Here is a 27,791-nt window from a genome sequence, read left to right on the forward strand (position 1 = left end):
CTTGTAAGGAATATTTGGTATTAGAGAAGGGTATTATAGCTTTATATATTATACATATCTTTTTTAATGTTCCAAAACAAGCTGTATACCTCTTGCTTATTTAAATGCATAGACAATATATCCACACAACGCTCAGAAATAGAGACTGACTTTTTTCAACTCCACCTAAGTAAATTGTAAAATATAGCACTAAAAACATAAATGACTCCAAATTAATAAATAATTATTAAATAATATATATAGTTTTCTTATATAACTTTATTTATTTGTAAATTCTAGTATTTTAAATATTTAAATTATATATTTTATTATATTTGAGCAACTTTAAACTGTTGAATTTTGCATGCAAGTATTTGTATGAATGTTGGTTATAAATATTCAATTTAAAAATGTTTCTAATGCATGCGATATTTTTAAGTTTGATGCACTTTTATCCTTATTTCTTTCTAATAAATTTTGTTATTTTATAATAAATATCAAAATAACTACGCTTAATTAATATTTGCATTGCTTGCATTTTCATTACAGCGCTACAGAGGGTGCTGATTCACACCCCGCTTCCGGCGGTGGCACTCCCACTGGTGATGAGGGTCAAATCGGACAGGGTAAGGGCGAAGAAGCAAACAGTACGTGTCACAGTACAAAATTGATTATCAAATTGGTAACAAAATTGATGTGAACAATGTGCTCAATGTGCTTAACATGATTTATTTAAAAAACGTACATTTTGTCAAAAAAAAAAATTTCAAATTAAATTAATTCTTTGTACTTTGAAAACTTACATATAAAAGTCTCAAAAAATGGAAGAAATGGTGAAAGGTTGCTACTAATGTGCTCGCTTGTGTATTTTTTATACAATTTTATATTTTTTTATACATATTATACAAGTATATATGTATATGCAATGCATGCCGCATAAACTCATTTGTTGTTTTTGTACTTTGTAAATATGACCTTTGTGCATTTCCACACATCCCAGTATTGTTATTGTTTTACTAATTCATTTATTTTATTTTATTATATTTACATTGAAAATTACAGTTACCACCAAAGTAACACAGCAGGCAAAACATTTCGGCTCATTTTTGTCGTCGGCCATAAATAAGGCGGGCGCCAAGATCAAGGAGACTGTCAAGGAAAACGTAAGTTTTGGCAAAAGAAAATAATCTTTATAATAAAAGTATTTAATTTATAAATTATATATATTTATCTCAACCGCTAAACAATAGACCGAATAGGTAGGAATAGAATATCATAGAGATCTGTTGTAAATTTTGTCGATATTACTTCTTAGAGTCTTCTGTCGGAAGCGCTCTATCAACTATAGCTCCAGGCTACCAGACCACTGTCTGATCTTTTAATCGTGGGTGGCTGCTATCAAGATAGCAGTAGGTGTGCATTCAATCCTATAATAATCCTTGAGCTCTTTAGTAATAGCATCAGGTTTTTTTCTTATTCCACTTGTTTGGTTTGTCTCACAGCCGAATCACCGAAAACTGCAAAGCCTATGCGCTTGCCACAGAGAGCATCCTTACTCAAATTTCATCAGATTGGGAACAAGTCGCTCTCCCTAGTGCTCTTGCGGTCTAGAATCAACAACCTGAACTCGCCGCGGTTGGGGGTTCTGACTGGAGAATTTTTTAATAGGTTCACATACGCGCATCAAATCTTCTCTGATTAATTTTGTCACTCTTTTCTCTTCTACCCAGTTTTTACCAGACTGAGGTGAAGTGAAATAGCTGCGATTGATTTTAGGCGGATTAACAAATTTGTGGTAAACTCAAACCGCTCATCAATCTATGAAGTTCTGATGATTATTAGGGGTCTTGGGTATGACAAAGAACCAGCGTTCACAGCTGTCTAAGTTGGATCCTTTGGTGCGAAAATCAACCCCACCACCTAACCCAACCAACTTCTTAGTGGCATTGGACAAACATTATTTTTGAGGATCAGAAGTAAAGTGTTTTTCCTATTTCAATCTCATAACAAGAATTTATATTAGTTTCTGTTTTCGTTTGTTGTTCGGCATTAATATGTATTATTTTTGATATGAATATTTGAATATTAGTGAAGAAAAGATTTGTCAGAGTTTTATACCAGTACATTTAAAACCCTAAAGATGCTTTTCAGAATTTTTCAGTTTCAACTTACTTGTAGCACCTGAATATAAAAAAGGTCTAGAACTATGTTGTTTTCCATAAAAGGACTTAAGTTTGATCTGTCAGTTGTATGACAGCTACATATAATATATATATGTTTTGCTAAAGTCGTCCGATAAAGGCGGTTCCGAAAAATGAGCTAAATCGATTCAGCTCGTCATGCTGATCATACTTCAATATATAACTTCAATATATATATATATATATATTTATATTAAAAGCCTTCGTGGCAAACGGCAAACTTAATAAAGGGTATAATACAAGATATAAAAACATATCAAAAAGTACTATATAAATAAAGGGAAACAAAAAATTTCATTAAAGCAATAAGACCGTAGAAGTGCGAATACTTTTTAATGCACTCTTATATACAAGTATTTGAAATCAAACTTGATTTTGAGCTATTATTTAAAGTACAGTCAAACCTGAGTACGAGAGAACTGGGTAAGCGAGAAAACTCATTCTTTTTTTTTCAGGAATCAGGAACTATTTTGATTTCTTGTATTTCAAAGAAATATTTAATATATAACTGTATTAACTTATTTTTCATGCTCACTGCAGTTCATAAATATCATTTGCAACGTACAGTACAGCTCTTACAACTTATAATGTCTAAACGAAAAATCAACGTGTTGTCGTTAAGTGATAAACTGAAAATTATAAATGCATTTGAGTCGAGAAAATCAAGATGTGAAATACGAAGTGAATTTGGATTACCGAAATTTACCTATTATAAAATTTAAATACTCCAGACAACCCCAAAGTTAGTGAGAAACCTCTATAATCGAGGAAAACATCGTGCTCCCTTGAACTCTCTCTTAACCAGGTTTGACTGTTTACAAAATTTAGTTGAAATTCGCTTCTTTATATAAAAACTCATTGAACATATTCATACAAAACAGTATGTAACGGTTTCATCTCTTTGTAAACTCACAGCCCATCCTCGAGTCATTCAACAAAGAACAGGAAGCCTTTATTAAAAGTCAAGGTGGCGCAGATTCCGGTGGCGCACCTTGGATTGGACACGCCAATGAGGCTAAGATCAAAGAGGAAATTCTCGGCCTCTCACAAGATCGTCGCAATTTCGTGCGCGCACCACCAGCCGGTGTTGATTTTGACTTCAACTACGATACAGCGTATCCCACAGCTATTGCCATAATGGCCGAGGATAAAGCGCTGGAAACAATGCGATTCGAACTGGTGCCCAAAATGTAAGTAAAACACGAAGTGCACAATAAAGCAAAGTAAGTGAAGCAATAATTTTGTATATTTCTTTTTTATAGTATAACCGAGGAGAATTTCTGGCGGAATTATTTCTATCGCGTTTCACTAATTATTCAGGCAGCTGAATTGGGTACACTAGGCGCCGATGGCGTTGGTCAGGCCTCAAGCGGTGAAGACGGTAAGTTGTGTGTTAACTGTGTGGTTAAAAAATGAAGTAAATAAAAAGTATATGAAGCAAGAAAAAATTGTTGCAAGTATGCTGTACTGCCTACTCTCTAATACTGTCATTTATTCTAACACCACTACTGTTACGACTTCTAATACTACTACTACTACTACTACTCCGCTGCAATGTATTCTACTTTCTTTTATCGATTAGTTATAACACACTGTAAGCTTTTAAAAATCAATATTTTTTTTCTCTTTCTTTCTGTTTTTTATTTGAAATATATTTCTTAAATATTTTGCGTAATTACGAGGCAATTATCAATGAGTTACTTTTTTCACCAAATAAAAATTTCAATTCAAATCATTTTCTTGTAACTAGTCATTCTGTTTCGTAAACTTGCTGTCCAACTACCTTCCTTACTATACATACTATAACATAAAAGAACAACTCCTGTGCTGTATAATTTTATTTCATACATTTACTACGATATTTGTGATGATTTCAAATAGCTGACTACATATACCTAAATATACATAAAATTTAAGTTTTATTCTTTACTTTGAAACACAAAAAATGGCGTTTTTTGCGCTTTTCATACATATTCAAATTGTGGAAGATTATTTTTGGTTGATTTATGATTCGCAGGCAACACAAGCAGTCAGTCAATTTACGTTTCAATTGATTTTTAAGTAATTTTACAAACTACAGGGACTCATACATACATTAACTCACTTACCTGCATACATACATACATACATATGTACATATACCAACATACTCAAATACATACGTGTAGTTGTTGCCGGAAATCAACGCAAACATTAATCAATTCATGCGAAATCAATAGAATCCACTATAGCACACCGTCGCGCAACATAAATCCGTTAATCAAGCAATCAATCTATCATACAACCGTTCAATATACGGAGTTTTAATTATTTTTGCTGTTCTTTTATATATACACACGTGTCATTAAAACGCGTTAAACGATAATCATCATACTAATGAGATACGCATAAATCAAGATGCCGCATTTAATACCGTTATTTTACATATTACCTCATTTTCCAACTTTAACTTTTATACTTTAGATATTATGCTTTTTTTACTAGTTTTATTATATATTATTTTTGTGGTTTTCTTTCAATTGAAAATACTTTAAGTTTTTAATCCACATATGTATGTTATAATTTTTTAATGATATTTTTACCCACCTTCTTTTATTTCATTCCATGTTCGTATTTCGTTTTATTTTCACAAATTAAATTCCAATTTGTATCTACGAAAATTAAAAACATATTTTTAAAATGCAAATGCAACGCGTATAAACGATTTAATTGCAATAAAAAATGTATAAATAAATCAAACATTGTATGTATATAAAACATGTGGATTGCCAGTCAAAAATACACTAACAGACAAGTCGCAAGCAAAAACAACTGCGGTTGCTGGCGTTGAAGAGCCAGCAAGCGCAAGTGATAAGGATGCGAACGCATCTACACCAATTTCACCTATATTTCAACAACCCACTGGTGTTGGTGTAGATAAGCCTGTAAGCCAAAAGTCACGACACAGTGAATCGGAGTTCGTTTCCGATTCATTCCAGACAAATACCGAAACTGATTTGGAAGAAATCAAAGATGGCATGCGCAAATTGGGTATTGATAGTATGACGCAACAAGCGCTGGGCAGTGATGGTAAGCGGTTTTTTATTTATTTATTATGTTTTAATTTAATTTAATTTTAGTGTTTGGTTTATTTATTGATATTTGTATTAAAATTTTTTTTTTTAATACATTATAAGTTTATATGTTTTTATATTTTAAGTTTTAGTTTAAATTTACAAGAATTTGGGAATTGGGAAATATTGAATTTTTGAATAATATATTACATATTTAATATTAGTACTATTAGCACAACATTACAAGAATGACCACTGTTTACAACGTGCCACAAATCCAAACATTTTCATAACATTCAAAACACTTACAAAAATTTAACTATTCTGAAATATGGTGAACAAATATTGTAAACCAATAGTTTTGAATTTCTCCCGCGGACGTAAAAAATTTTGTAAAATGAATATTAAATATTTTTGATTGCAGTGTTGAACTCTTAGTGGAAAAAATATATAAAAGAAAAATAAAAGTATTATTTTTTCTATATTCTTGCTAAAAAAAAAAATAATATTACGGAACACAAATATTGAAATGTAAGAAGCTTTCAATAAACCGGAAATAATGAATTTAAATATTTTTCTTATATTCCCCAAAAATTTTAATTATCAATTTTAGATGTTTATATTATAACTTAAAGTTTTGTATTATATTTATTTTTTCCGTTTCGTTAGTATATGCTTTTGAGATTTTTTGCACTGCTACTAACAAAACAGAATGTGCTCTCAACTAATTTTTTTGTCTTTAACATACAAAATAACATATACAAAAAAAATCGCTGAAGGTTGACGCACTCGAACAATCGTTAAAAAAAAAAAAAAAAAATACAAAAAACAAAGTTGCTTAGTATCAAAAAGAAATTTAAAAACAAATTGTCATTCATAAGTGAATAAATTTAACGTAACGAAAATATATATAGGATCGAGTTATAAATATCACCAATTCCCTAATATTTGGAAACTCTTAAAAAAAGTTTCTTTAGAAACATTTTGCAAAACTCTTGAATTTGAAAAAACTCAATAATAAAGTTTTTCTTAGATAGATTCTCTATTTCCATTTCAACCATATACAAAAAAAAAACCTCACTAGATGCGTCATTAGCATTCATTCGCTTTCAAAATATCATTGGATTTTGAATAATTTTCATAAAACGCTGCCGTCAATCTCACCTCAAAACACTTTTGCATATTCTTTCGTACCAAACATATTTACCGTTCATCGTGCAGAACTCGTCTTTCGTCTTTATTCACTTTTTTTTTTCTCGCAGTTGTTCTGTATATGTATGTATGTATATACTACAAAAGCACTGCTTTACATGCATTGTAGCAACACGTCTCTTTTGCACTTTTCTACCAATGATTTTAATAGTATAACATGAACAAATTGAATTCGTCTCATTGCTAATTTTCGCTTAATGAAATAAAGGCAAAAGAAATAATAAAAATCTAATAATAAGAATTCTACTACAAATCACAAAAACAAATTAAAAAAAAAACGAAACAACAGTGTAAATTGTTTTTCTTACTTTTTTCTCATTTTTTTCTCTCTCTTCTTCTTTTTTCTTAACTTATATTGGTTACGTTTACTACAACAACAATTACAGCAATGACATTTAATTATTAAACCTTAACAAGTCACGAAAGACAAGCATAATAAAAATAATAAAACATGATCTAAAATACAAATATATATTATATATAAATAAGTATAAACAATATTAAATATAAAAAACAAAATGTTTACATAAAATGTAATAAAAATGCAAGGTGAAATTGCGACTTAATAAAATATGTAATTAGAAATAGGCGTTACAAATTTTATTAGTGAACAACAACAAGAAAAAAGATTCTAAAAACGTAACGAAAATAATAAAATAATAAAATTAACAAAAATAAAAAAATATATATATATGAAAATAGACAATTGCACATACACACGAACACACCCATACATACGCGTAAAGAGTACGTATTTCAGCGTGTGCGTAGACATAATTGACAAATTTTACTTCTGCGTATTGCAAATTAACACACAATTTCACAAATACATACATGTAGCTGCATACATATATGTATAATTTATATGTATGCATGTATAAGCGCGTTAGCAAACGGTTTAAACTACAGCAACAAATAACAATAACTACAATATTTACTGATTTTGCTACATACCTACATACTTTTGTGTATGTATGTGTGTTACACTTTTGTAGCTTATAATTTCGTACATTTGCCATTAGTAAAATAAACGCATACTCTACTCCACATATTTTTCATTTAACATTATACCACTATTCAATTTAGTTTGTTTTTATTTTTATTAAAATTATTATTTTTTCTTTGGAATTTTTTGGCACGCTTTTCTCGCTAACTCGCTTCCCTGCCTTTGTACAAAATCTTCACTACTTGAATTTCACAGATTTTATTTATTTATTTGCCTTGGTGCTCATATACGCTTTGCTTTTCTTCTGCATTTGCCATTTTCAAAAACCGATAAAAGCTCAAAAAAAAAAAAAAAACAAATTCAAAATTACTCTGAAATTTAAATTTTTAGTTCATATTAGTTTTTGTAGTCAACAAGTGAAAAAGTATTTACTATAAAACATCGCGCCTTTGGGCAAAAGTATACGAAACACAAAAAGCAAATGCTTATATTATTACATTTATATGCGCCGTTTGCAAATTCGTTACAAAACCAAATCAATTTGACTTTTTACTCTGAAACAAAATGCATAATTATTTATTTACTTTTCTTTTCGTTTCGTTTTTAATCATCTTGCAGAAGATTGAATGGATTTACGCTAAATTACTATGTATTTAAAGAAAACAAAACAAAAAAAAAATTAAACAAAACTAACAAAATTACAAAAGAAAGCAAAAACCAAAGTATCACATAAACTTTATGTAAAACAAACAAAATACCAAAACAAAAATCGCAAAGATTAGAAAAGAAACCAAGCTCCCTGATACAAAGAAATGCAATGAAATTTAAATAAGAAAAAACTGCAAATCCAACAAAAAGCAAACCAAAAGTATGTTTACTCAATATACATAATACAAAAAACCAAGAAGCATAAAAATGAAAAATTTTAAAAAAAAAATTACTTATAAAAAATATGAAAAGTCAAAAAACATAACAAAAAGATTTTGTGTGGTAAGTTTAGTATTGCTGATTTTACAAATAAATTACGCTTACAATACAATTAATTACACAATTATTGTGCAATTATCTCATTATATGCAATATGTTATCGAAATTTCCTAACCAAAATTCATACACACATATTTAAATAAATTATAATATTAGTATATTAAAATTCCCACAGTTACGAAATTTTTATACTAAATCCAAAAAAAAAACAACACAATTAAAAAACACGCACACTAAAATAAATCATATATTCGTTTGTATTGCTTACTTCGTTTTGTATTTATAAATTATCGTTTGCTACTTAGTGCGTTCGTTATTTTTGTCTAATTGTGCGTTTGTGCGTTTCTTAAATGTTACATTTTTGTTAAAAGTTTACTATTCGTATATTTCAATAGGTACATATGTGTGTACTGTTTTAGATAACTTAGTATGTGCGTGTATGTGTGTTTAAATAATACAGTCTTCTTTTGTCAACTCTTAAATTTTTAACAAACAATGTGCATTGATATCTTCTGTAGTCAACTGCAGTTTGGCCCGATATTTTTTTTTTTTGTCATACAACTTCTTTACGCTTTAAATACAATAGTATACCCATATTTTTCCACATAACCTTAAATGGTTTATTTTTCGTAAATATCCTTTAAATAACATTAAAAAAACATCTTTTTATTTTTGTGCGCATTTATAAAATAGGAAAAAAGTAAAGGGTAGCAGGTCTCACTACGCTTTATTAACCCATATAATTGTACAATTTTTCAGACTTTCACAATTGTGACCTTAAGAATTCCAATTTACAGTTTTATACCTTCAAACTCAAAATGTGAATTCAAATCGCCTTAAAAACTCCTTCAAAGTTGTCCGCAGTAAATGGATCCGCTGTGTCTTATTTGTTTCTTCGAAACGCCATTTGATTCGTGAGCGTTGCAATTGTGGTGGTTGAGAATATTGCATTTATTCTGCCGCTGAAAATTTGTGGCTGGCAATTTTTAAAAACCACTAAAAAATGTACTGCTCCTCAGTAACAATTTGTCCAGTTTAATAAAAAAGAAAGGCTCAAATGCTTTCATCCTCCGGTATGTTTTAGTTCGATACATGAAGGGTCTACCAACAAGAACGACGTGACGTTAAAATGAAATAAAACACTCAAATTTGGTTAAAAATAGATTCTGTTTGCTTTTTGCCATGCAGATAATTTTATGTTATTTCTAATTTGAACAAAATATCGGCCAAATGGCCACCACGCCTCCGTTTACATATCTCCACCCGTTTACGCCAATTTTCGATGCTCCGGTGCAGCCCTTCGGCTGGAATTTCGGCTACATGTTAGTGCGCTGAATGTTGTCTTCGATTTCCTTCAGCATTGCTGGTTGATGGGCATAAACCATTGATTTAACATACCCCCAGAGAAAATAATCTAAAGGCGTTAAATCGCATGATCTTGCCGGGAAATAGAGATCATCCGCCTCGATTTCATCGAATTCCGGGAAAATAGTCGGCCAGCATCGTGTTATAACTCTTACTATTGATGGTAACGGCATGTTCTGCTTCATTTCGAAGTAAATAACGCCCGATGAGGCTACTATACCACAATCCCAAATGGCCAATTTTTGGTGATGCAATTGTGTTTTCTAAACCACACGAGGATTTGATTCATCCCAATAGCTACAATTTTGTTTGTTGACGAAGCCATTAAGCCAGAAATGGGCCTCTTCTGAGAAAATGATTTTGAAATGAAAATACAAAATACTTTGACACGGGTTATTGTCCAAGGCAACGATGCAATCTACGAAGAAATAGGTCAGATCGAGTCAATATAGCATATAGTTGCCATACAAACAGACCGACCAAAATCAACTTTTGTTAGGAATCTTTTGTATTTATGAAGATTTTATAGCTAAAACCGATTATGTCAGGTGTTTTTTAAAATTATGACCTTTGTCGTATTTATATACTTTTTTCTTTCTTTCTATATACTTTTACTAACTAACACGCCACACAAAATACAATCGAATATTTTGAATAAAATTATTGCTATTATTTATTATGTTTATAGTATATTCCTCGACTATGTCCCCGAAAAAGAGCGCAACATACTTAATTAAAAATTTAAAAAACTTTAATAATACACATTTTAGGGAAATAAAATTTTTTAAATAGCAGCAAATTTCTTATTTTTTAACAAATTTTTCCTGTTTTCTTATTCTATGTTCTTTATTTTTTTACTTCTTTGCATGAATATAATATTTGTAAATGCGTTTTTACTACTTTGTAATGCTTGCAATCATTACATTTTGACATATATTAGAATTATTAAAAGCACACTTAAAAATTATTTATTATTTTTTGTTTATTATTTTTTTTTATTAATTAAATATATTTAATTGCTTTGTGTAAAAATTTGCTATTAAAACGTTTGACATTTTTTGGCGTTTTGCTACATACATATATATTTTAATTTTTTGCCTGCTTTTTAGCATTTATTCCATTTATTTGTGTATTACATATACATATACTCGTATGTGTGTAATTATTAAATTATTTAACAATACATTTATAGCATGCTTTTAAGGTATTTTATTAAGATGATTTTAAAAATCAATGAGGCCCTGTGCTACAACGAGGAACTTTAGGAAAAAAAATATACATATATTATATATAAATCAATAATATAATATATATGTATATGTATGTGTATTTGTAAATATATACTATAAATCTATTGTTAAATATTTAATAAATCCTCTATCACATATTAACAAAGCGTGCTGCAAGAACGGAAAGGATACTAAAAGCAAAGCTTGCGCAATTATATCCCTTTAAGTAAATGCTACAATAAAAAAATTATTTTTTTTATTATTTTATTGTATATTAGTTATATATTTTTTATTTACTTTCACATTAATTATTTGTTAATAAGTTTAGTTACTCTACTTAATTTGTCTATACTATTAGCGCTAATCATTTCAATTCTTTTTTTGAAACAAGATTACATTACAGTTACTGTACGCATACCAAAAAGAATACAAGTCTGCAATGGCCTTTGTCTAGGCTACGCGCAAAATCAATAGCAAAATATAGCATTTTAATTTATTTTGGAAGGTAAAAGCATTTTTGTTTGTTTTGGTTTATGCTAATATCAATAATTTAATGGGTGTTTGGTGAGCAGGCGCATGTTTTGTAAAGAAAACGCAGTGCAAATGGCAAAATTTCTTTTTTAGTCGCAAAAAATATTTTACATTTTTGGTGAAATTCTCAAAATATATATCCAAATTCCTTTCTTGCTTAATGCAATATATATATTTGTAACATATATTTACAATACATCATATATAAGTGCATTAGTTAATTATATAATATAATATATATATATAATTTTCTTTTTCTTAATATGTAGAAATAACTTACTAATTAAAAAACAGACATGCTTAATACATTAATTAAGTATATAAAATTTTTTTATTGAAATTTTTGTCTTATATAAACATAAATTAAGTTTACTTATATTAAAATATAAACAATTCATATAATCAGCATTAAATAGGTTTGGAAATGTTATAATAATGACGTCCCATGTACATATAAACATGTATTACAGTATCATTACAAATGTCATCAAAAACCGTTATGATTAAAAATTTCTGAAAGCGGTTTATTGACGTTTAACTTTAACTTCTCTTTACATATTTTTGAGATTATAATTTAAGTAGTGTTAAATTGTCTCTACCACATTATTTCTTTGATTCTAAAACTTTGGCTAACAAAGTGATTGTTTTGTAAATATTGATATTGATATTTTTCGCACTTAATTTTAGGTTAAGTGACCGTTTGACTTTAAAAAAATATTTTGACAGAAATGTCAAAAATACCGAAACGAAAAAGAAAAATTAATCAAGTTCAACTATTTTTTGTTATATATATGCAAAAAAACACACAAAAATATATATGATTTTTAGAGCATTTTCGCTACAAAATAAATATGTGGAATTGATAGAGAATTGCGAACGATTTTTCTAAATTATGATGTTTTATGTCACTCAGATTTCGCAAGACACTTTAGCAAAGTTTTCAATTGTTCGGCTTCATCAATGCCATTTGGAAGCAAAAATAAGTATTTTACGTCCCATTCACTTGACATAAATATTTCATAAAAAAATTAGTTAACAAAAAGTAAATAAGTAATATAAAAATGCTCAACTCAAAACTTATCTAAAACTCAAATTTACACGCATTAATTTTATAATAAACAAAAACTTAATTAAATCTGTTATACATGTTATTTTTTATATGTATATATGTATGTGTATATGTGAATGACTTGTAGCTGCTTAGCCAAAATTAAATATTTAATAAATATATTTATATATATATACATAAATATATATTAATACTTGTATTAATTATGCTACATTCAATAATATACATATACAATTCATAAATATGTAAATGCACTTATTCATATATATATATATATATATATGCTATACGTTTATATAACAATATAGCTAGTAGAACTCTTATTTGATATACCTACACATATGTATGTATAACCTTCATTTACTTTATAGAAATCATATGGATTTTAATGAAAATGGTAACTAACGTAATTTTCTCTCTTATTTTTCGCACAAAACAAAATGATGCAAAATACACAAAAACAAATTAACGCATACTCTATACGCACACGCACGTACAGAAGAACAATGGGAAAAAGATCTGGAGGCTGAGTTAAAGGACTACGAAGTGGTAAGCGACACAACAGGCGGCACGACAACAACTCACAGTCGTGACCGCGGTGGTGGCGGCGCCGGCAATACAGATGATGCCAATGGCGATGACGACGAAATACCGACAATATCTAATCTGCGCACACGTTCAACAAACAACGATTGGGAGGAGTATGCCGATCTGATCGAAGATACCGATGATTTAAAGTAATTAAGAGCCTATATCGTAGCTTCTTCTAACTAAGTTCATACATATAATCGTTCAATATAATTAAATGGCACTGATACCATCTGCTTCACTAACACTACAACTACAACATACATATATACATATTTGTAACCAATATGTACTGCCCCTTCGATCTGTCATTAATGTATGAAAATGTATTGTTTGTTTATTTAAATTTAAACTTTTCAATTACTACGCATACTACGTTTACTTGACTTACCATAATTGTACTTGTATTTGACGTGTAACATATATTTTCTGGTTTCTCTTCTTTTCTCTCCTCTCACATACTTTTCCATACCCGACTTTTGCTATCGACGGCTTTACCGTTACTTTCTGACGTTACCTTTAATTTATTGTGTACCATAAAACATTTTTATTTCCAATCAAATGTAACTGTATTTTATGTTTTGTGGTTGTGTTTGTATTGAAAACTGTATTGCTGCCAATGAAATACACATTGAATAAATTTATTATAAATCAATTACAATAATTCGTAACGTTATAATATGTAACGCAAAACCAACAAATTTGAAAACAAAAAACATAATGTAATTGTTGTTGATTTATACAAATAAAATATAACACATTTACTTGGTATAGAACACTAAAGAGTTTAAAGCGGGTTATGTTGGGCTATCAATGAGCCGAATGGTTCTTCTCGCGATTTTCTAGTGTTATTTATTTTATTTTTTTTTTTTTAATCAAATGATGTAACAAATTCCAGCATAATAACTAATTTTGTTGTTTAATTTGAAATATTTAATACATTTATATAAATTTTTATTTTACACTTTGTGCTATGAAATTTCCGATAAAACTTAGCAATTTTGAAATCTTATGCAAAACATTTTCAATATAACAAATTGTTTTTGTTTTTTCAATTGCATTTATTAATAATTTTTTACACTAATATTTTAATTTAATGTGCAGTGTTAACAAAAGAATTCATTATTTTTTTTAAGTTTACATTACTTTTATTTAAAAATTATTTATATTAAACCTTTTTTTTTACATTTAAAAATAAAAAGATGGTAAATAATTTACACAATTTAATAAAATACTATATAAAAATAAATATTTTTTTTTAATAATGCAAACAATAAAAATATAATATTTTTTGATAATATTTTAGTTTTTACTCTAATATACAAAAAATATTATCTTTTTACTGTTTGCTTTATTATCATTTAAGAATTGAGTTTTGAATTTTAATTTTTTTTATGTTATGACGTTACTTGGAAAAAATAATAAAAATTAGAAACCACTAAAACCGTATGTATGTATATTTTCGTACTAATTTTTTTTTTTTTTGCTTAGTATAAAATTCATTACAAATTAAGCATTGTTTTTGGAATTCAAAGTAATGACTGCATTCTATTTTTATTTTTGTTTCGAATTATATGTAAATTTCGCTTTTTTTTCAATTATTTATAGTAAAACCAAAAAAAATTATTTAACTTTTTAAAATAATTTAATTTTAATATTTTTTTCAGTATAAAAGTTGAATTTCTGAATTAATTACAAAATATGATATCAAAATGTTATTAAACTTATTTAAATGCTTCTATTTTTTATATGCTACAAATGTCTTCAACAATTTTTAAATGTAAAACTTTTGCTGAAATTGAACTTGCAAAAACCTACTAACTTAAACGCATGTTCCATTATAATTTGAAGGGCACTAGTTAGCGTCAGTGTCTCAAACTCTGCTCCAAACATTCAACACACAAAATGCAATACGTTTTGTGGCAGACGCAATTACCACACATTTGTTATTGAAATTTAAGAAAATTGTTTGCAGCAGCGTAGGATATTGTAGTAAAACATTTCCGATATGTACATGAAAAACTAGGAAACGGGTAACGATAATGGCAAATTAAATAGTAACCGAGAAGATAACTATACATCCAAAATACTACAAGAAATATAAACTAAACACTAAAACAAAATAAACATACTAAATTAAACACTTGTTATAAAAAATATTTATACATACATATATCAATGTATATGAATAGCTTATATGTATACATACATATATATATATATATATTACATAACAAAATTTCTTTAGAACTAAAGCTAACAGCAACTATGCATACAAAAACATACATATATACATAATTATGTTTATGTATATTGAATTTGAAAATAAAAAAAAGAAGTTGTCATTAAAGTTCACCACAAGTGAGCTAAAAATTGGGAGAGCGCAAGCCGTTTGGGTAAATATAGAACAAGAAAAGTAGCAAATACTGCGAAAAGCTTCAAAGGGAATAAACTTTTTTGTTACAAAAAATAAAAATAAAATATTTATATATATATATATATATAATTAAAGAAGTAATTTAATAAAAATATGAAATACATATACACAAATTAATTGATAAAACAAAAATTTAAATAACACACATACACATTGTTTAAAACGATATAAAGATGAATTAATGCATTTGAAATTAATGTGTAAAAAAATTTAAGACATATATAGTAGAAAAATATAAAAAATAAAGAAATAATATATAAATAACTAATTAAAAGTAAAACAAATTATAAAAGAAAAAAAAATATTTAAAGAAACAAAGAACAACACGTATGCAAATAATGCAAAAGCGTAAATGAAAAGTGAAAGTGTAAACAACCACAATATTATTATTATTATATAATTACTTATGTATAAACAGATTACAATTATTATAATTACTATTATGATTATTATGTATTATGCGAATTAAATAAAGATATTAATGATTATGATTACAAAATTTTTTTGAAAGTGGGTAATATATATAAAGATAAACAGTAAGTAATACTATTTGAATAATTAATTTAAAAATTTAATTAAATAGTAAGTAAACCACAATTTAATTAATTATGAAATTAATAATTTTGATTTTTGGAGTGTAAACATAATACCCTACGCTATAATACCCTTCACAGGTGCATTTTTTAAACCATAAAAGTGTATAAAAAATGTTTAACTGATAATGATCGTTCAGTTTGTATGACATCTACATATGTGCTATAATGAGCCGATCTAAATAATATATTCGCCGATGGTAACGTTACCTTGCATAATAACCCTTGCCAAATTTCGTGAAGATATCTTATCAAATAAAAACACTTTCCACACAAGCAATTAATTCCACGGGACGTGCAAAATTTTAGATTGATATCTCAAGAAACTTCGTGTGCTTTTTAATATATCCTGTTTAGAATATAAAAATATTGGCAGAAATTGTTTTATTGCTTAGCTACAGTTAGGTCTGGATAACCGTAACTGGTTGGGCTGTTTGAATTACTGGAATGGATCAGGATTTACCAGATGTACATTTATGAAATGAGCGCTAAGATACAAATGTGTTGGTAGGGAACATTTGTTGTGAACGACCCTTAATTTTCTGTTCGGTTGGCATGACATCTGTCAAACATATTCAATGACTGTAAGGTTATCATCATCATATTTTTTCATTGTGTTGAAAATGTCAAATTTTATACCGGAAAGTGATGATTTGCGGAAAGCATTAAGTTTTTGTTTCCATTTGAAGAAAAGTACTTCAGAGTCGCATCGAATGCTTGTCGAGGCATATGGTGATCATGCTCCATCAGAAGCAACATGCTGGATTCAACGGTTCAGAGATAATGAATGAGACCGTTTGAAAGCTATGGGAAGAATCCAAAAGTTTGGAAAATGAGTGCCACATGAATTGAATGAAAGACAAATGGTAAACCGAAAAAATACTTGTGAAATTTTGCTTCAAAGACAAGAAAGAAAATCAGTTTTGCCTCGGATTGTCACTGGCGATGAAAAATGGATTTATTTTAAGAATCCTAAAGGGAGAAAATCATGAGCTTCTAACACCTGGTGAAACTGTTAATATTAATCGATACAGACAACAAATGATCAATTTAAACCATGCATTGATCGAAAAACGACCAGAATGGGCCAGAAGACACGGTAAAGTAATTAAAGTAATGTTACACGACAATGCACCTGCACACAAAGCAAAATCGGTTCAGGATAAAATCAAAGTAATTGGCTGGGAGCTGCTACCCCACCCGCCGTATTCGCCAGACTTAACACCTTTTTGTTTTTACTTTTCCATTCAAAATTAATGTTTCATTTTCACAAAGAAATTTCATACCGGTACACCTGATAGAAATATGAGTGTGATCTTGCTTTCGGGGTCGATGCTGGTATAGGTAATTATATTATAATATAAATCTAATCCTTGTTGTCCTGTCAACTCAGCAATATTCTTTCTCACTATTTGTGAGTTAAGTTTGTTAAAAAATTTAAAAAAAAAAATTGTAATAAAAAATTTTTTGCATTATGGTTAAAACTTTATGTTCAAATGCATTTATTGTTAAAATTTTAAATAAATAAACCAATAAACTTTAAAAATACCTGTTCCATTTTAAGAACTTTTAAATTACAAATTATTATTACATTACACATGTAAAATTAGAATTTAAATATTAATTTAAAGTGCGGAATAGGCCGTCATAGTACATTACAAGAATCCAAACAGGGTTAGATCGACGAAATAACAACGATCCAATGTTGTTTGGCTCGGTGAGTAGTAGTAAGTACTTACAATAATCTAAATTCGTTTGATGTACATACTTTCATGGAGTCCACATCTTTTTAAATAAGTCTTAAACTATTTTATATTTACAATTGTTGCTTTTTATTTGTAATCGTATATATTTTTATTACATTTTCAAAGTAATTCACAATTAATTTCTTCTTTAATCGTCACATAATTATAAATTGTATATCTCTAATATAATAAATTGCACCAAAACGAACGTTAGGCTAACTAAAGTTTAATAATTATAATTCATATTAAAAAATAATAGAAGCAAAGAATTGTAATTCAGTTATTTGTCTAAAACAAATAAAACCCTTTCTTTAGCTTGTCTAAATTATTTGCCATTGTGATTGCATTTGAATGACGTTATTCAACTTTAGTTCACCTATCGCTCATTTCAGCACAAGCACCTTAAAATAATTTGCTATCAGTGACATTCAATAATTTTATCCCGTTTATACTTAATACACATGTTGCCAGTAGTTTAATAATAAATATATAACATTTGCTTTGAAATTATAGTTAATTCTCTTAGCAAATTTTATATTGCTTTACCGTTTTCGTATGGGTGTATTGTATTTACATACATTATAAGGAATGCGTCACTTTTTCGTAAAATTATGAAACAATATATTATCAGGCAATCAATTTAGTAATAAATAGTATATCTAACAATAAGATTCATGGATAAAGTTGTTTTAAAATTCACCAGCAAAATATCACCTTATTGCAATTTTCGTTCAAACTCTGTAAAGGGACCCATACTAGTGCGCATCACAGGCGGTTGTAATGAATTATGACGTATATTATATTCAAAATTACTTGTGTATTGTTGTCGATTATATTCTATAGCTTTTAATTCTCTGGGCGGTTGTGCATTAAAATCTTGCAGTTGTTGTATGGGTGTCATTTTTCTTTTCATAAATGCATCCTTCCAAATCATTGCTAGCAATATATAAAATCCACCAACAATTTTATTTATTGTATCAATTACCTTTAGTATAATTGGTGTCATTACGTGCGTAAAGCGGGTAAATTCAAACATAAAACGCAGTGTAAAAGTACCCAAGTACTTAATAGCTACAACGCAGCCGGTCAGCAGGGAGATCACAACTAAGCCCAGAAATTTAAGGAAGTCCTTTACATTATCTTTGTTTACATCATTTGACATAAAATCATAAACTGAGTGCTTTATTGTTTTACCCCAGTCGCGTACAATATTAACAAAATCTTCGTAACCGATTTGTAGCACTTCTGGTTGTATCACTGTAGGTCCATTCACCATGTCCTCGGTAAGTTGTGGTGCATTTTTAAATCTATTCACTGAATCTTTTGTTTTTAACGCCGATTTTGAAGTATCTTTAACGTTCATTGGCGCAGTCGTTGATATTTGACTTCTTTCAAATCGCGACTCAGCTTCTACACTGCGCACAACATTTACCTTTAATATCACTTCATTCGTTCGAAAGCGTATGCTTTTTATACTGAACCAATACTCGCCAAATGCAACTTCTTGCAGTTGTACCCATATATGTGTATCGAGTGTATTCTTTTTAGGTGTTATTCCCATAAAAGCACCGTGCGTTACGCCAATCCATACCTGTGGTGAATGTTGGTAGAAAATCTTCAATTTACTTCTAATGTCCAGCAATAAAAGCTCCAGTTCACGTTCACCACGATGTAAACCAATTATATCCCTGTAGCCCGCTACAGAATCCACGAAACGACGTTCCTCATAGTAGCCGCGAAAAAATCTTGATTTCAACAATTTTTTGCAAAGTGTTTGTAATGCCTCCTCTTGTGGAGTCATATACGTCGAAGACATACTACAACTTTGTTGAAGCAATGCCTCTTGTTCTGTCATTGCTTGAATTTGTATCTAAATAAAGACGTTGCTGTGATTAACAGATTAGCAAAGCTAAGATTGACCTTGAGATTTTATTTTCTACCTACCTTCGCTTCTATATTTAAAAATTTAACCAGCAATTTTGTTAATCCAAATAATTTTTTGGACTTTGATTTTCCTATTGTTCGTCACTTTATATTTCTGCTGTCGACTACAGCTTGTTTTATTATTAATAAATCGTTCAAATATGCATTTAATGTTTTAGTTGATCTTCGATATATTTTGAAAAGTAGTTTTTACAGCACCCAGCGAAATTTTAGTAGTTTTACTCAAATTTTGTTTGATTTAATGCGAGAAAATTTTTTTCCATATGAATAAACTAAGCAGCTGTGCACTAGAGTTGCCATTATTTATAAAAATAATTCACAAACTGTCAAACCAAAAATGGGAACATATTACAAGGAGGTCTTGTGAAATTTTTTCAATAATATGTCTTTTTGTTAAATGATATTTTGATAATAAGTCAAGTTATACTTTATTAGAAGAATTCTGCCGAGTTGACAGTCTTTGGCCGGATAAAAATCTTGGTCTGATTTGGTTACGTATACTTGACTGTGGTGGAAACGGAAATACATTTTGAATGGCAATGCTGTTCAGCCTTTGAAAGAGAAGAGAGACGTTTGTAAACAGAAAGTGGTCACAAAAACAAAGTAATTTAAGCTGTAGCTGTATAATATTTAAATGGGAGGAAACTCGAAAGCTACTTTTGTAAATAACGCAAGAATCCAAAAGGAGCAGCTTCAGCTCAGTAAGATACAAAAGGAGCTGGAAACCATACTGGGAAGAGTCAACGAAGCCATTAACGAACTGAAAGTATGTAAAATTCAATACCTGTGTTAAATGTACATATATACTTAACTAGCTATTTTAACCTGAAAGGTAGAAGAATTGCAGTTAAAAGCAGGAGCAGCAGCAGCTTTAAGTGAAAACATGCAATCAGCAAATCTAAACCAACGATGTGAGCAAGAGCAGCCCAGCACCAGTTCCCAAGCCAGTTTAACACTCGCTCAATTGCCACATAACTTAACATGTGGACCACTAGATCAGGAAAACGCGCAAATCGATGCTGTTGTCATTAATAAACAAATTATATATTTAAACACAGCAACAGGTAACAATAACATAGAAGAAGAGGAGGACGACGAGTTATAGTAACAACAAAGTAGATGACAGTGACTTGTGTGACTTTGTGATTATTTTTATTCATAAATAAATGGATTTTGTTTAAACAGATCTAATACGTGTTTTTATAAACAATAAAATTTTCAATAAGTTTATATTTATATAAATAATAGCTTCACAATGTGCAAATTCGTTTATTTTATTTAAATAGCTGATGTTTGCTAAGTTTACTAATATAATATCTAGCATTTTGAGATTTCAACCTAAATAAACATACATATATTTATAACTTGAAGCAAAAATGGTTCAAATGAAATCATTTGGTGTGTTTGTACACAAGTAGTGTTGTACACAAGGTGGATAATTATACATTAATGATTATACTATTTTACACGCGCTGTTATAGCTGGTTTTAACAAAAACTATAGAACTGAAACATCCTGTAAACTTTACTGACGTTGTGTGACTAAACAAATGTTTACGTTTATAAATACATATGAATGAAAAGTATTCCAAGAACAATGTAACATCATTATTTAGCATTATCAACTTACACTACTAAAGCTCATTATGGTTCTTCTCTGAATATGTTTTGCTTCATTAATGCTTCAATCAAATATCATCATCACTAGATGAACTAGAGGTACGACGACTTTTTTTCTTTTTTGGTGCCTCCTCGGTGCTGGATGAGTCGCTTGAATCGCTCGAATTACTAGAACCTGAATCGCTAGAATCACTACCAGAGCCGGCATCACTACTATCACTATCACTATCGGAGTCTGAAGAACTGCTATCACTAGAAGAATCTTCATCCGAATCTGACGAACTACTATCGTTTGAGTCTGAAGAAGACTGTGTGTCTGAATTTGAGCCCATCGAAGCATTGCCTGCTGATGATCCGGAAGACGTTCGTGTACGCTTTGTTCGCTTTGCTTTTGCCGATTTTGTCAACGCGTTAGTTGTACTACTGTCATTACTTTCAATGCTTGCTTTGTCGGCTAGTCGCTTTTTAAGTTGTTTGGTACGTGAACTGCGTTGCACATATTTACGTTTCTCTTTACATTCGTATGACCAGTGTCCTAGTTGTAAGCATTTCTGGCAACGTACACCATTCGGGAAAGCAGCCGCCAGTTTGGCATTACTGAAAAAATAGCAGTTTTTTTTTATTAAAAAATTATATTAATTATAGCAACGTGATTAAGGTAACTTACCGTTTTTTTATAGAAAGTTTACGAGCAGCAAGACCAACGAGCGTCATTTGTATGCTTTTTAGGTGCATTGACATTCCCCTATCAAATGCCGGTATTTATTTACAATATTTTTATGCACGCTTATGAAAATAGTTTCGTCAATATAAGATGAAATTTACGATACAAATGAGTTATTCAAAACACTGAGATGTTAATATTTTATTTTTACTTTTTGTTGCCTTGCTTAATTGCAAAAACAGTGTTGCATTACTACAAGAAAAGTCAAAAAAATTCGATCAATAATCGTTTATCGATACTGATTTATGTAGACTTCTGTAGCTGTAGATTCTTTTGCTATAAGTGTTTTTGACTATTAAAAGAAGAAAATTAAGAGTATTTAGAATACATAAAAAAACAGATTAAAAATAAATAAATGCAGACTGACAACTGTTTTTTTGATCATAGTTACTAAAAAAACATTGATATGTTAAAAAGTTTTATAAAATATTTAGCCGAAAAATGATAGCAGCTAACCGCAATTTATTTTTATGAAATTATATGGCTATATATGTATATGTCGTCATATATATATTAGTAATTACCGTTTTTTTTTTTTTAATTTTCATTTTCAGCGCAAATTTTTTTCTCGCTTTCCTCGTATCATATTTCTCCACAAATGCAACAACAAAGAATAAAAACAATTGCTCTATTTACTTTGCCATTTCATTCTCTTTTGTATCACTTGTTTAGCATTTCTGTTTTTCTTCTTAATTCTCATAGAAATATATTACCGCCTTTGCTTTTGGCATAGAACGAATGTGCCTGCGGCCTATTCTTGTTTTTGTTTACTTCGGTACTTGCGAAAGTGATGTGCATAATAATAACAATCGGAACAAGGACGTAAATAATGAAAAATCAATAAACGGACACGGCAAAAAGCAACAGCAGCATCAATCGCAGCGGAAGAAACAATGGCAAAATGTCCTTTCACCCACACGCATACATATTTAGTGTACATGCATATGAAACAAACACACATGTAAATATTTGGCAAGTGCAAGTGGACTATTCCTTCACTTTAGTTCCTGCGACAGTTGTCATGCAGCTAATTTATATATTTTAACAGATATAAAGAAGATGGGCGTGTTAAATATATAAAATAAATAAGCGATGGATGCAAATGTATTTAATAAGTAATATAAAATAATGGTGGATCGATAAATAATGAATAAAATGTGTGGAAAATATTTTATATATATATTATATATATATTTGAAAAAATGTTATTATAAAATATAGAACGGAGTGCTTAAAAGTTTTATATTTCCTAATATATTTGTAAAGACCCATTTTCAAAAAAAAAAATAATTTGCTCGTAAAACCCTAAGAACTGTGCTTTAAGCGTATCCTTCATTTAAACGATTATGGTTAGTAAAAGTGCAGTAAGCGGCGAGGAACGCCCAGTTTTTATTCCACCTCGAAAACGACAGACATCAAAAAAAGTGAATGGCGCACAAAACTACGTGGACCACATAGTTAATGTTCAGGTGAGATTATATTACATATATAACATTATTTTAAAAAAAAGTGAATGCAAAATAGTAATTTTTTTTAAAGTTTTGCATTTTTTTTTTGTTTCCGTCTATACGTGTGAGTGTGTATGTGAAACAAGACTGACGCAAATATGAAAGTAGGGTAGTAGTTACAGACACCGACTCCGAAATTGTAAAGTGCATTTTCAGCTTGACTTTTGCTTTCGTTATAGACAAAGTGAGATTACTCAGTTCAAGTACAGAGTAGTGTGTGTAAAAGATTTGAATTATGCCTATTCTAAATTTTAATAACTAAAACGTGCTAAGTTCGAGACAATCGAGGTTAAGCTTCCCCAAAATTTTTAAATATTTCAAGATGTCTGCTCAAATTTTTTATAAATTAAGAAAAAAAACGTTATCTTCAGTTGCACCGAGTATGAAAAGGTATTATTTTTTTTGATCGATCAGTTTGTTGTCAGCGTATGCTATTGTGGTTTGAATTGAACAATATGTGCGGAAATTGTAGTGTTGCCTTTAACAATGCTCTATGCCAAATATCATGAAGATATCATGTCAAATAAAAACAATGTCCACACAAGAGCTTGTTTGGATCGGAGTTTTTTTTTAACAAGAAGTTTTGGGGATTGTAGCGTTGCCCTAGACAATAATCCGTACCAAATTTCTTCTTATCTTGTCAAATATATTACTTGGTTTTGATCGATCAGTTTGCATAGCAGCTATATCTTATAATAATCCGATATCGGAGGTTTCGAAATATGAGCAGCTATATCTTATAATAATACTATATCGGAGAATGAGATAGACTGATGTTTCCAAGAATGTGATTTAAAATAATTAAAAAATTATAATTATAAAATCCTGCCGAGTTGACAGTCCTTGTCCGAATAAAAGTCCGTTCCGGTTAAGTAGACCCGACTAGATCGTAAATAGGTTTCGATTCTAAGTAATTTCTATTATATTATATTATATAAGAACCTATCCTAAGCATATATTTGTTGTACGCTGTCAGTATCGACATAACCGCACCGTAATCATTTAGTTAATTCAGCAATGTTAGACGAGGAGGAAGTTCCTCGAGACTTTAAAAAGTCAGTATACTCACACTTTGGCTCAAAAATAACTGTTAACCATCGACCTTCGTGTTATTTGCATAAACACCCTAAATATTAATATTTCCTCTCCCACTACAGAATCGACAAAAATTATCTCCATCTAATCCGGCACTTGACGAAGACTTACTCAAAACGTCATTGATATTAAAAAACAAACAACCACTTCCACAAATACCAGGAGCACAATGCAATGGAGATACGGCCGACGACCAGTTAACACACAAGTCTTCACAGTCTGTGGATAATATTTATGAAGATGATAATGAATTACAGAACTTCGAAAGCGTTTCACAGGGCACAAAATCAACGAATCGCCATGAAAGCACCACAGTTACGCCGAGCAGTTATTCAGAGAGTAGTTTGGATGCGAAATCACACGATTGCCTTAGTAATCGCTCTTCATCGAAGAAACGTGTAAATATACGCACCGATCCATCGCATATACGTAGTCAGCGTGAATCGCCGGAAATTGTCAACTATGAAGATCTGGAATCAGGTGAAACCAGTGTTTTGAATGTCGATATGCATAGTTTGGAGCGGTATAATACGAGAAGGTCAATGGATAGTAACTATCTGACTATCACAGGTAAGTTATGTGAGAGAGTGCATAAACTGTTCAACTTCAATATTATATCATTGGTCGAATGGATTATTGCCTAAGTAACACAACACAAATCTATCGTTAGATTTTCTTGCTATGTCTAGATTTCACTATTACCTACTCATTGTGCCCAAAGTCGCCTAAATCTCATATTTTATACGTGTCAAACTTTCTTTTTCTAGATGTCTTTGAGGTTAGGTTATACTGGCTGGCTGTCATGCCATACCTATCCCTTTTAGTCCTTTATAGTATTAGATGGAGGTTCAGTTCAATACGAGATGAAGCTTATATCGTACAGGATGTCCACGCTTTTTGCGAAGTTTAATAGAGACTTGAAATCTAATTCTGATAATTCTTATATTCCCTTGAACTGCGAAGCTTCTAGATATCTAAGCCGAGTTCTAAATAAGGCCCAGCGAGTCTCTCATGCCTATACGGCCCACATGTGATGCCAGTAAGTTGGGACCTGTGACTAGGCCAACAACTATTCTGCAGTCTTTTCGAGACCATTTGAGTAAAAGACATGCGTATTTTTCCTTCCTTCGTGATCTTGGCGATCCTTCATGTTCATAAGGCATTCCATCTGTTCCCTGAACAGCCTGTTAGTACGTTCAAAAATTTCATGGCGTTTCGTTTTTAGCGAATTACGTATTTCTTATAGTAGTTCTGTACCCAAGTGAACGGCCCTTTTTCGGTCTCATCGTCTATTTCGTTTCCCGGAATGCCCTTGTTGTCCGTAACCCAGTATATATGCAGCCGTTTTCCAGCAGCCACCATATCGAATGCCTCCCTGTTTGTAAGGATATTCTCTGACGCAATGTGATTGCTCGATTATTGCTTTAAATATTTTCGAGGTTTTATCTCTAACAAGGTTGTTTTCTTTAACAACAATATCGAACTCAAAGAAATATTTTTCGGTTTGTCCGTTTTATGGTCATCTTCTCAAAAACATTTGGACACAAATGATTGTTGGTGAAGCGTCTCTTTTTTTCTAACTACATCCATTTCGTCTATGTCTTATTTTTTTCCTTGCACGACAACATCGTCTGGAAGGGAATAAATATTTTCAAAAAATTACTCACAATTACCTTTTCACCCCTAAATATTTGTGTAACTAAGTTGTTGGGATGCTCACAGTATCTTTTCAGAAAGTGCTTAATTATTCATATATCAATATATAATATTTTTATATCTCTATCATCTTTCCAACCTAGGTACAATTAAACGTGGTCGCAAAAAAGGTCAAAGCGTCGATTTGCAAATTAATATCAGTCGTGAAGAATTGGAACAGATCAATGCAGTTGCGGCAGCTACACAAGTGAATAAGAAGCAAAACTTATGTTGCACCTGCACACCGAAAACCGGTTTACATATCTTAGTTTTATCTTTAATATGTCTTCCATTCATTACTATAATCTCAAGCATTTATTCATTTTATATTGGCACACTAACCTGGTATAATATGTTTAATTACTTCAATGAGGAGAAATCGTGTATATATAAATTCTTTATGTCACCTATATTAATACTCGCCTATCCCGTCGGCATACTTGTTTGCACCGTGGGTTTGGGCATATATTCGGGCATTGCACAATTGAGTCTACAGCTTAACAGTTGGTTAAATGAGATAGCCGATATTGAGAAGGGCTTCTATGGTTGGCTATGCTCATTTCTACATCTCTCCGATTGTAGTCCATACGAGGTCGTCATACTAATGGATATACAACCGACACACGATGTGCCACGTGTACATGTAAATACCTCCACGGAAGAGCTATCGCTGTAAGTGCCCGAAGATTGCAAAAAACGAATATGCTACATAAATATTTATATATGAAAATATGCATGTATTTACAACTCAATAGTGAACACAAACCGTCGAAAGGATAGTGATATAAGATACTGAATTAATGCAGAAGCAAGAGTATTTTAATTTCTTTGGCTAGTCAGTGTACGAAGTGGCGATCTTGCATTTTACTCGTATCAGGTGATAATAAGAAAAACGTAATATTTCCGAAATATACTAAGAATATGTATAAAAAAAGATTTAATAAGCTACATATATGCTTCATATAATTTGCTTAATATTATACAAACTAATTTAATTTAGACATAGGATTTAAAAAATACAAAATTTACAAAATAAAAAAACAAGAAAAACGTTAACTTCGGTTGCACTGAAGCTATCATATCCTTAATAGGTGCATTTTTTATAGCATAAGGGAGTCAGTTTGTATAACAGCTATATGTTATAGTGGTCCGATCTGAACAATTTCTTTAAAGATTGCGTGATTGCTTAGATTACAATCCATGCTAAGTTTCTTGAAGATATCTCGTCAAATGACAAAGCTTTCCATACAAGCACTTGATTCCGATCGTTC

General features: G+C 30.0%; 4 protein-coding genes across 19 annotated transcripts in view; 2 read left to right on the plus strand and 2 right to left on the minus strand.

Annotated features, from left to right (window-relative positions):
• The window catches only part of Sap47 (Synapse-associated protein 47kD), a 68,714-nt gene extending 53,444 nt beyond the window's left edge, over nucleotides 1–15,270 (plus strand). For 2 of the 15 annotated variants that reach the window (XM_070109165.1, XM_070109175.1), the window contains 7 exons: nucleotides 529–605; nucleotides 1,042–1,142; nucleotides 3,096–3,370; nucleotides 3,443–3,561; nucleotides 4,953–5,249; nucleotides 13,072–13,309; nucleotides 13,935–14,281. In XM_070109165.1, coding sequence (XP_069965266.1) covers nucleotides 529–605; nucleotides 1,042–1,142; nucleotides 3,096–3,370; nucleotides 3,443–3,561; nucleotides 4,953–5,249; nucleotides 13,072–13,309; nucleotides 13,935–13,977 — 1,150 coding nt within the window. In that variant the 3' untranslated portion in view covers nucleotides 13,978–14,281. Of the gene's footprint in view, nucleotides 1–528; nucleotides 627–1,041; nucleotides 1,143–3,095; nucleotides 3,371–3,442; nucleotides 3,562–4,952; nucleotides 5,250–6,831; nucleotides 7,085–8,009; nucleotides 8,315–11,363; nucleotides 11,572–13,071; nucleotides 13,833–13,934; nucleotides 14,283–14,827 lie in introns of those variants that run through there. The other 13 variants (XM_070109163.1, XM_070109161.1, XM_070109158.1 and 10 more) reach the window with 13 other exon arrangements.
• Nucleotides 15,271–17,866: 2,596 nt separating this feature from the next.
• Nucleotides 17,867–20,171, minus strand: LOC106621629 (uncharacterized). Of its 2 annotated transcripts, none has more exons than XM_014240561.3 (2): nucleotides 19,880–20,171; nucleotides 17,867–19,821 (listed from the first exon to the last, which is right to left on the minus strand). In XM_014240561.3, the coding sequence occupies exon 2, from the start codon at nucleotides 19,788–19,790 to the stop codon at nucleotides 18,651–18,653; it is 1,140 nt and encodes a 379-aa protein (XP_014096036.3). In that variant the 5' UTR covers nucleotides 19,791–19,821; nucleotides 19,880–20,171; the 3' UTR covers nucleotides 17,867–18,650. The 2 variants fall into 2 exon arrangements, with proteins under 2 accessions (XP_014096036.3, XP_014096037.3); XM_014240562.3 differs by having other exon boundaries at nucleotides 17,867–19,805; nucleotides 19,880–20,170.
• Nucleotides 20,172–20,508: 337 nt separating this feature from the next.
• Nucleotides 20,509–22,412, minus strand: LOC106621631 (zinc finger CCHC domain-containing protein 10). Its single transcript, XM_036372890.2, has 2 exons — nucleotides 22,166–22,412; nucleotides 20,509–22,095 (listed from the first exon to the last, which is right to left on the minus strand). Exons 1-2 carry the CDS (start codon nucleotides 22,237–22,239, stop codon nucleotides 21,567–21,569), a joined length of 603 nt encoding a protein of 200 aa, XP_036228783.1. The 5' UTR covers nucleotides 22,240–22,412; the 3' UTR covers nucleotides 20,509–21,566.
• LOC106621620 (uncharacterized) lies at nucleotides 22,068–27,608 on the plus strand. Its single transcript, XM_036372889.2, has 4 exons — nucleotides 22,068–22,156; nucleotides 22,925–23,691; nucleotides 24,888–25,395; nucleotides 26,625–27,608. Exons 2-4 carry the CDS (start codon nucleotides 23,569–23,571, stop codon nucleotides 27,194–27,196), a joined length of 1,203 nt encoding a protein of 400 aa, XP_036228782.1. The 5' UTR covers nucleotides 22,068–22,156; nucleotides 22,925–23,568; the 3' UTR covers nucleotides 27,197–27,608.
• The last annotated feature ends 183 nt before the right edge of the window (nucleotides 27,609–27,791 follow it).

Source organism: Bactrocera oleae, chromosome 2 (genome assembly GCF_042242935.1).
Source record: "Bactrocera oleae isolate idBacOlea1 chromosome 2, idBacOlea1, whole genome shotgun sequence".
Classification (NCBI taxonomy): Eukaryota; Metazoa; Arthropoda; class Insecta; order Diptera; family Tephritidae; genus Bactrocera; species Bactrocera oleae.

Excerpts from the sequence above, each read along its gene's own strand:
- LOC106621629 (XM_014240561.3), bottom strand. The coding sequence starts at position 19,790 with ATGACAGAACAAGAGGCATTGCTTCAACAAAGTTGTAGTATGTCTTCG.
- LOC106621631 (XM_036372890.2), bottom strand. The coding sequence starts at position 22,239 with ATGTCAATGCACCTAAAAAGCATACAAATGACGCTCGTTGGTCTTGCT. Across the intron at positions 22,096-22,165 it reads AAACTTTCTATAAAAAAACG|TAATGCCAAACTGGCGGCTG; the intron begins GTAAGTTACCTT and ends CTATTTTTTCAG.
- LOC106621620 (XM_036372889.2), top strand. The coding sequence starts at position 23,569 with ATGGTTAGTAAAAGTGCAGTAAGCGGCGAGGAACGCCCAGTTTTTATT. Across the intron at positions 23,692-24,887 it reads ACCACATAGTTAATGTTCAG|AATCGACAAAAATTATCTCC; the intron begins GTGAGATTATAT and ends CTCCCACTACAG. Across the intron at positions 25,396-26,624 it reads TAACTATCTGACTATCACAG|GTACAATTAAACGTGGTCGC; the intron begins GTAAGTTATGTG and ends TTTCCAACCTAG.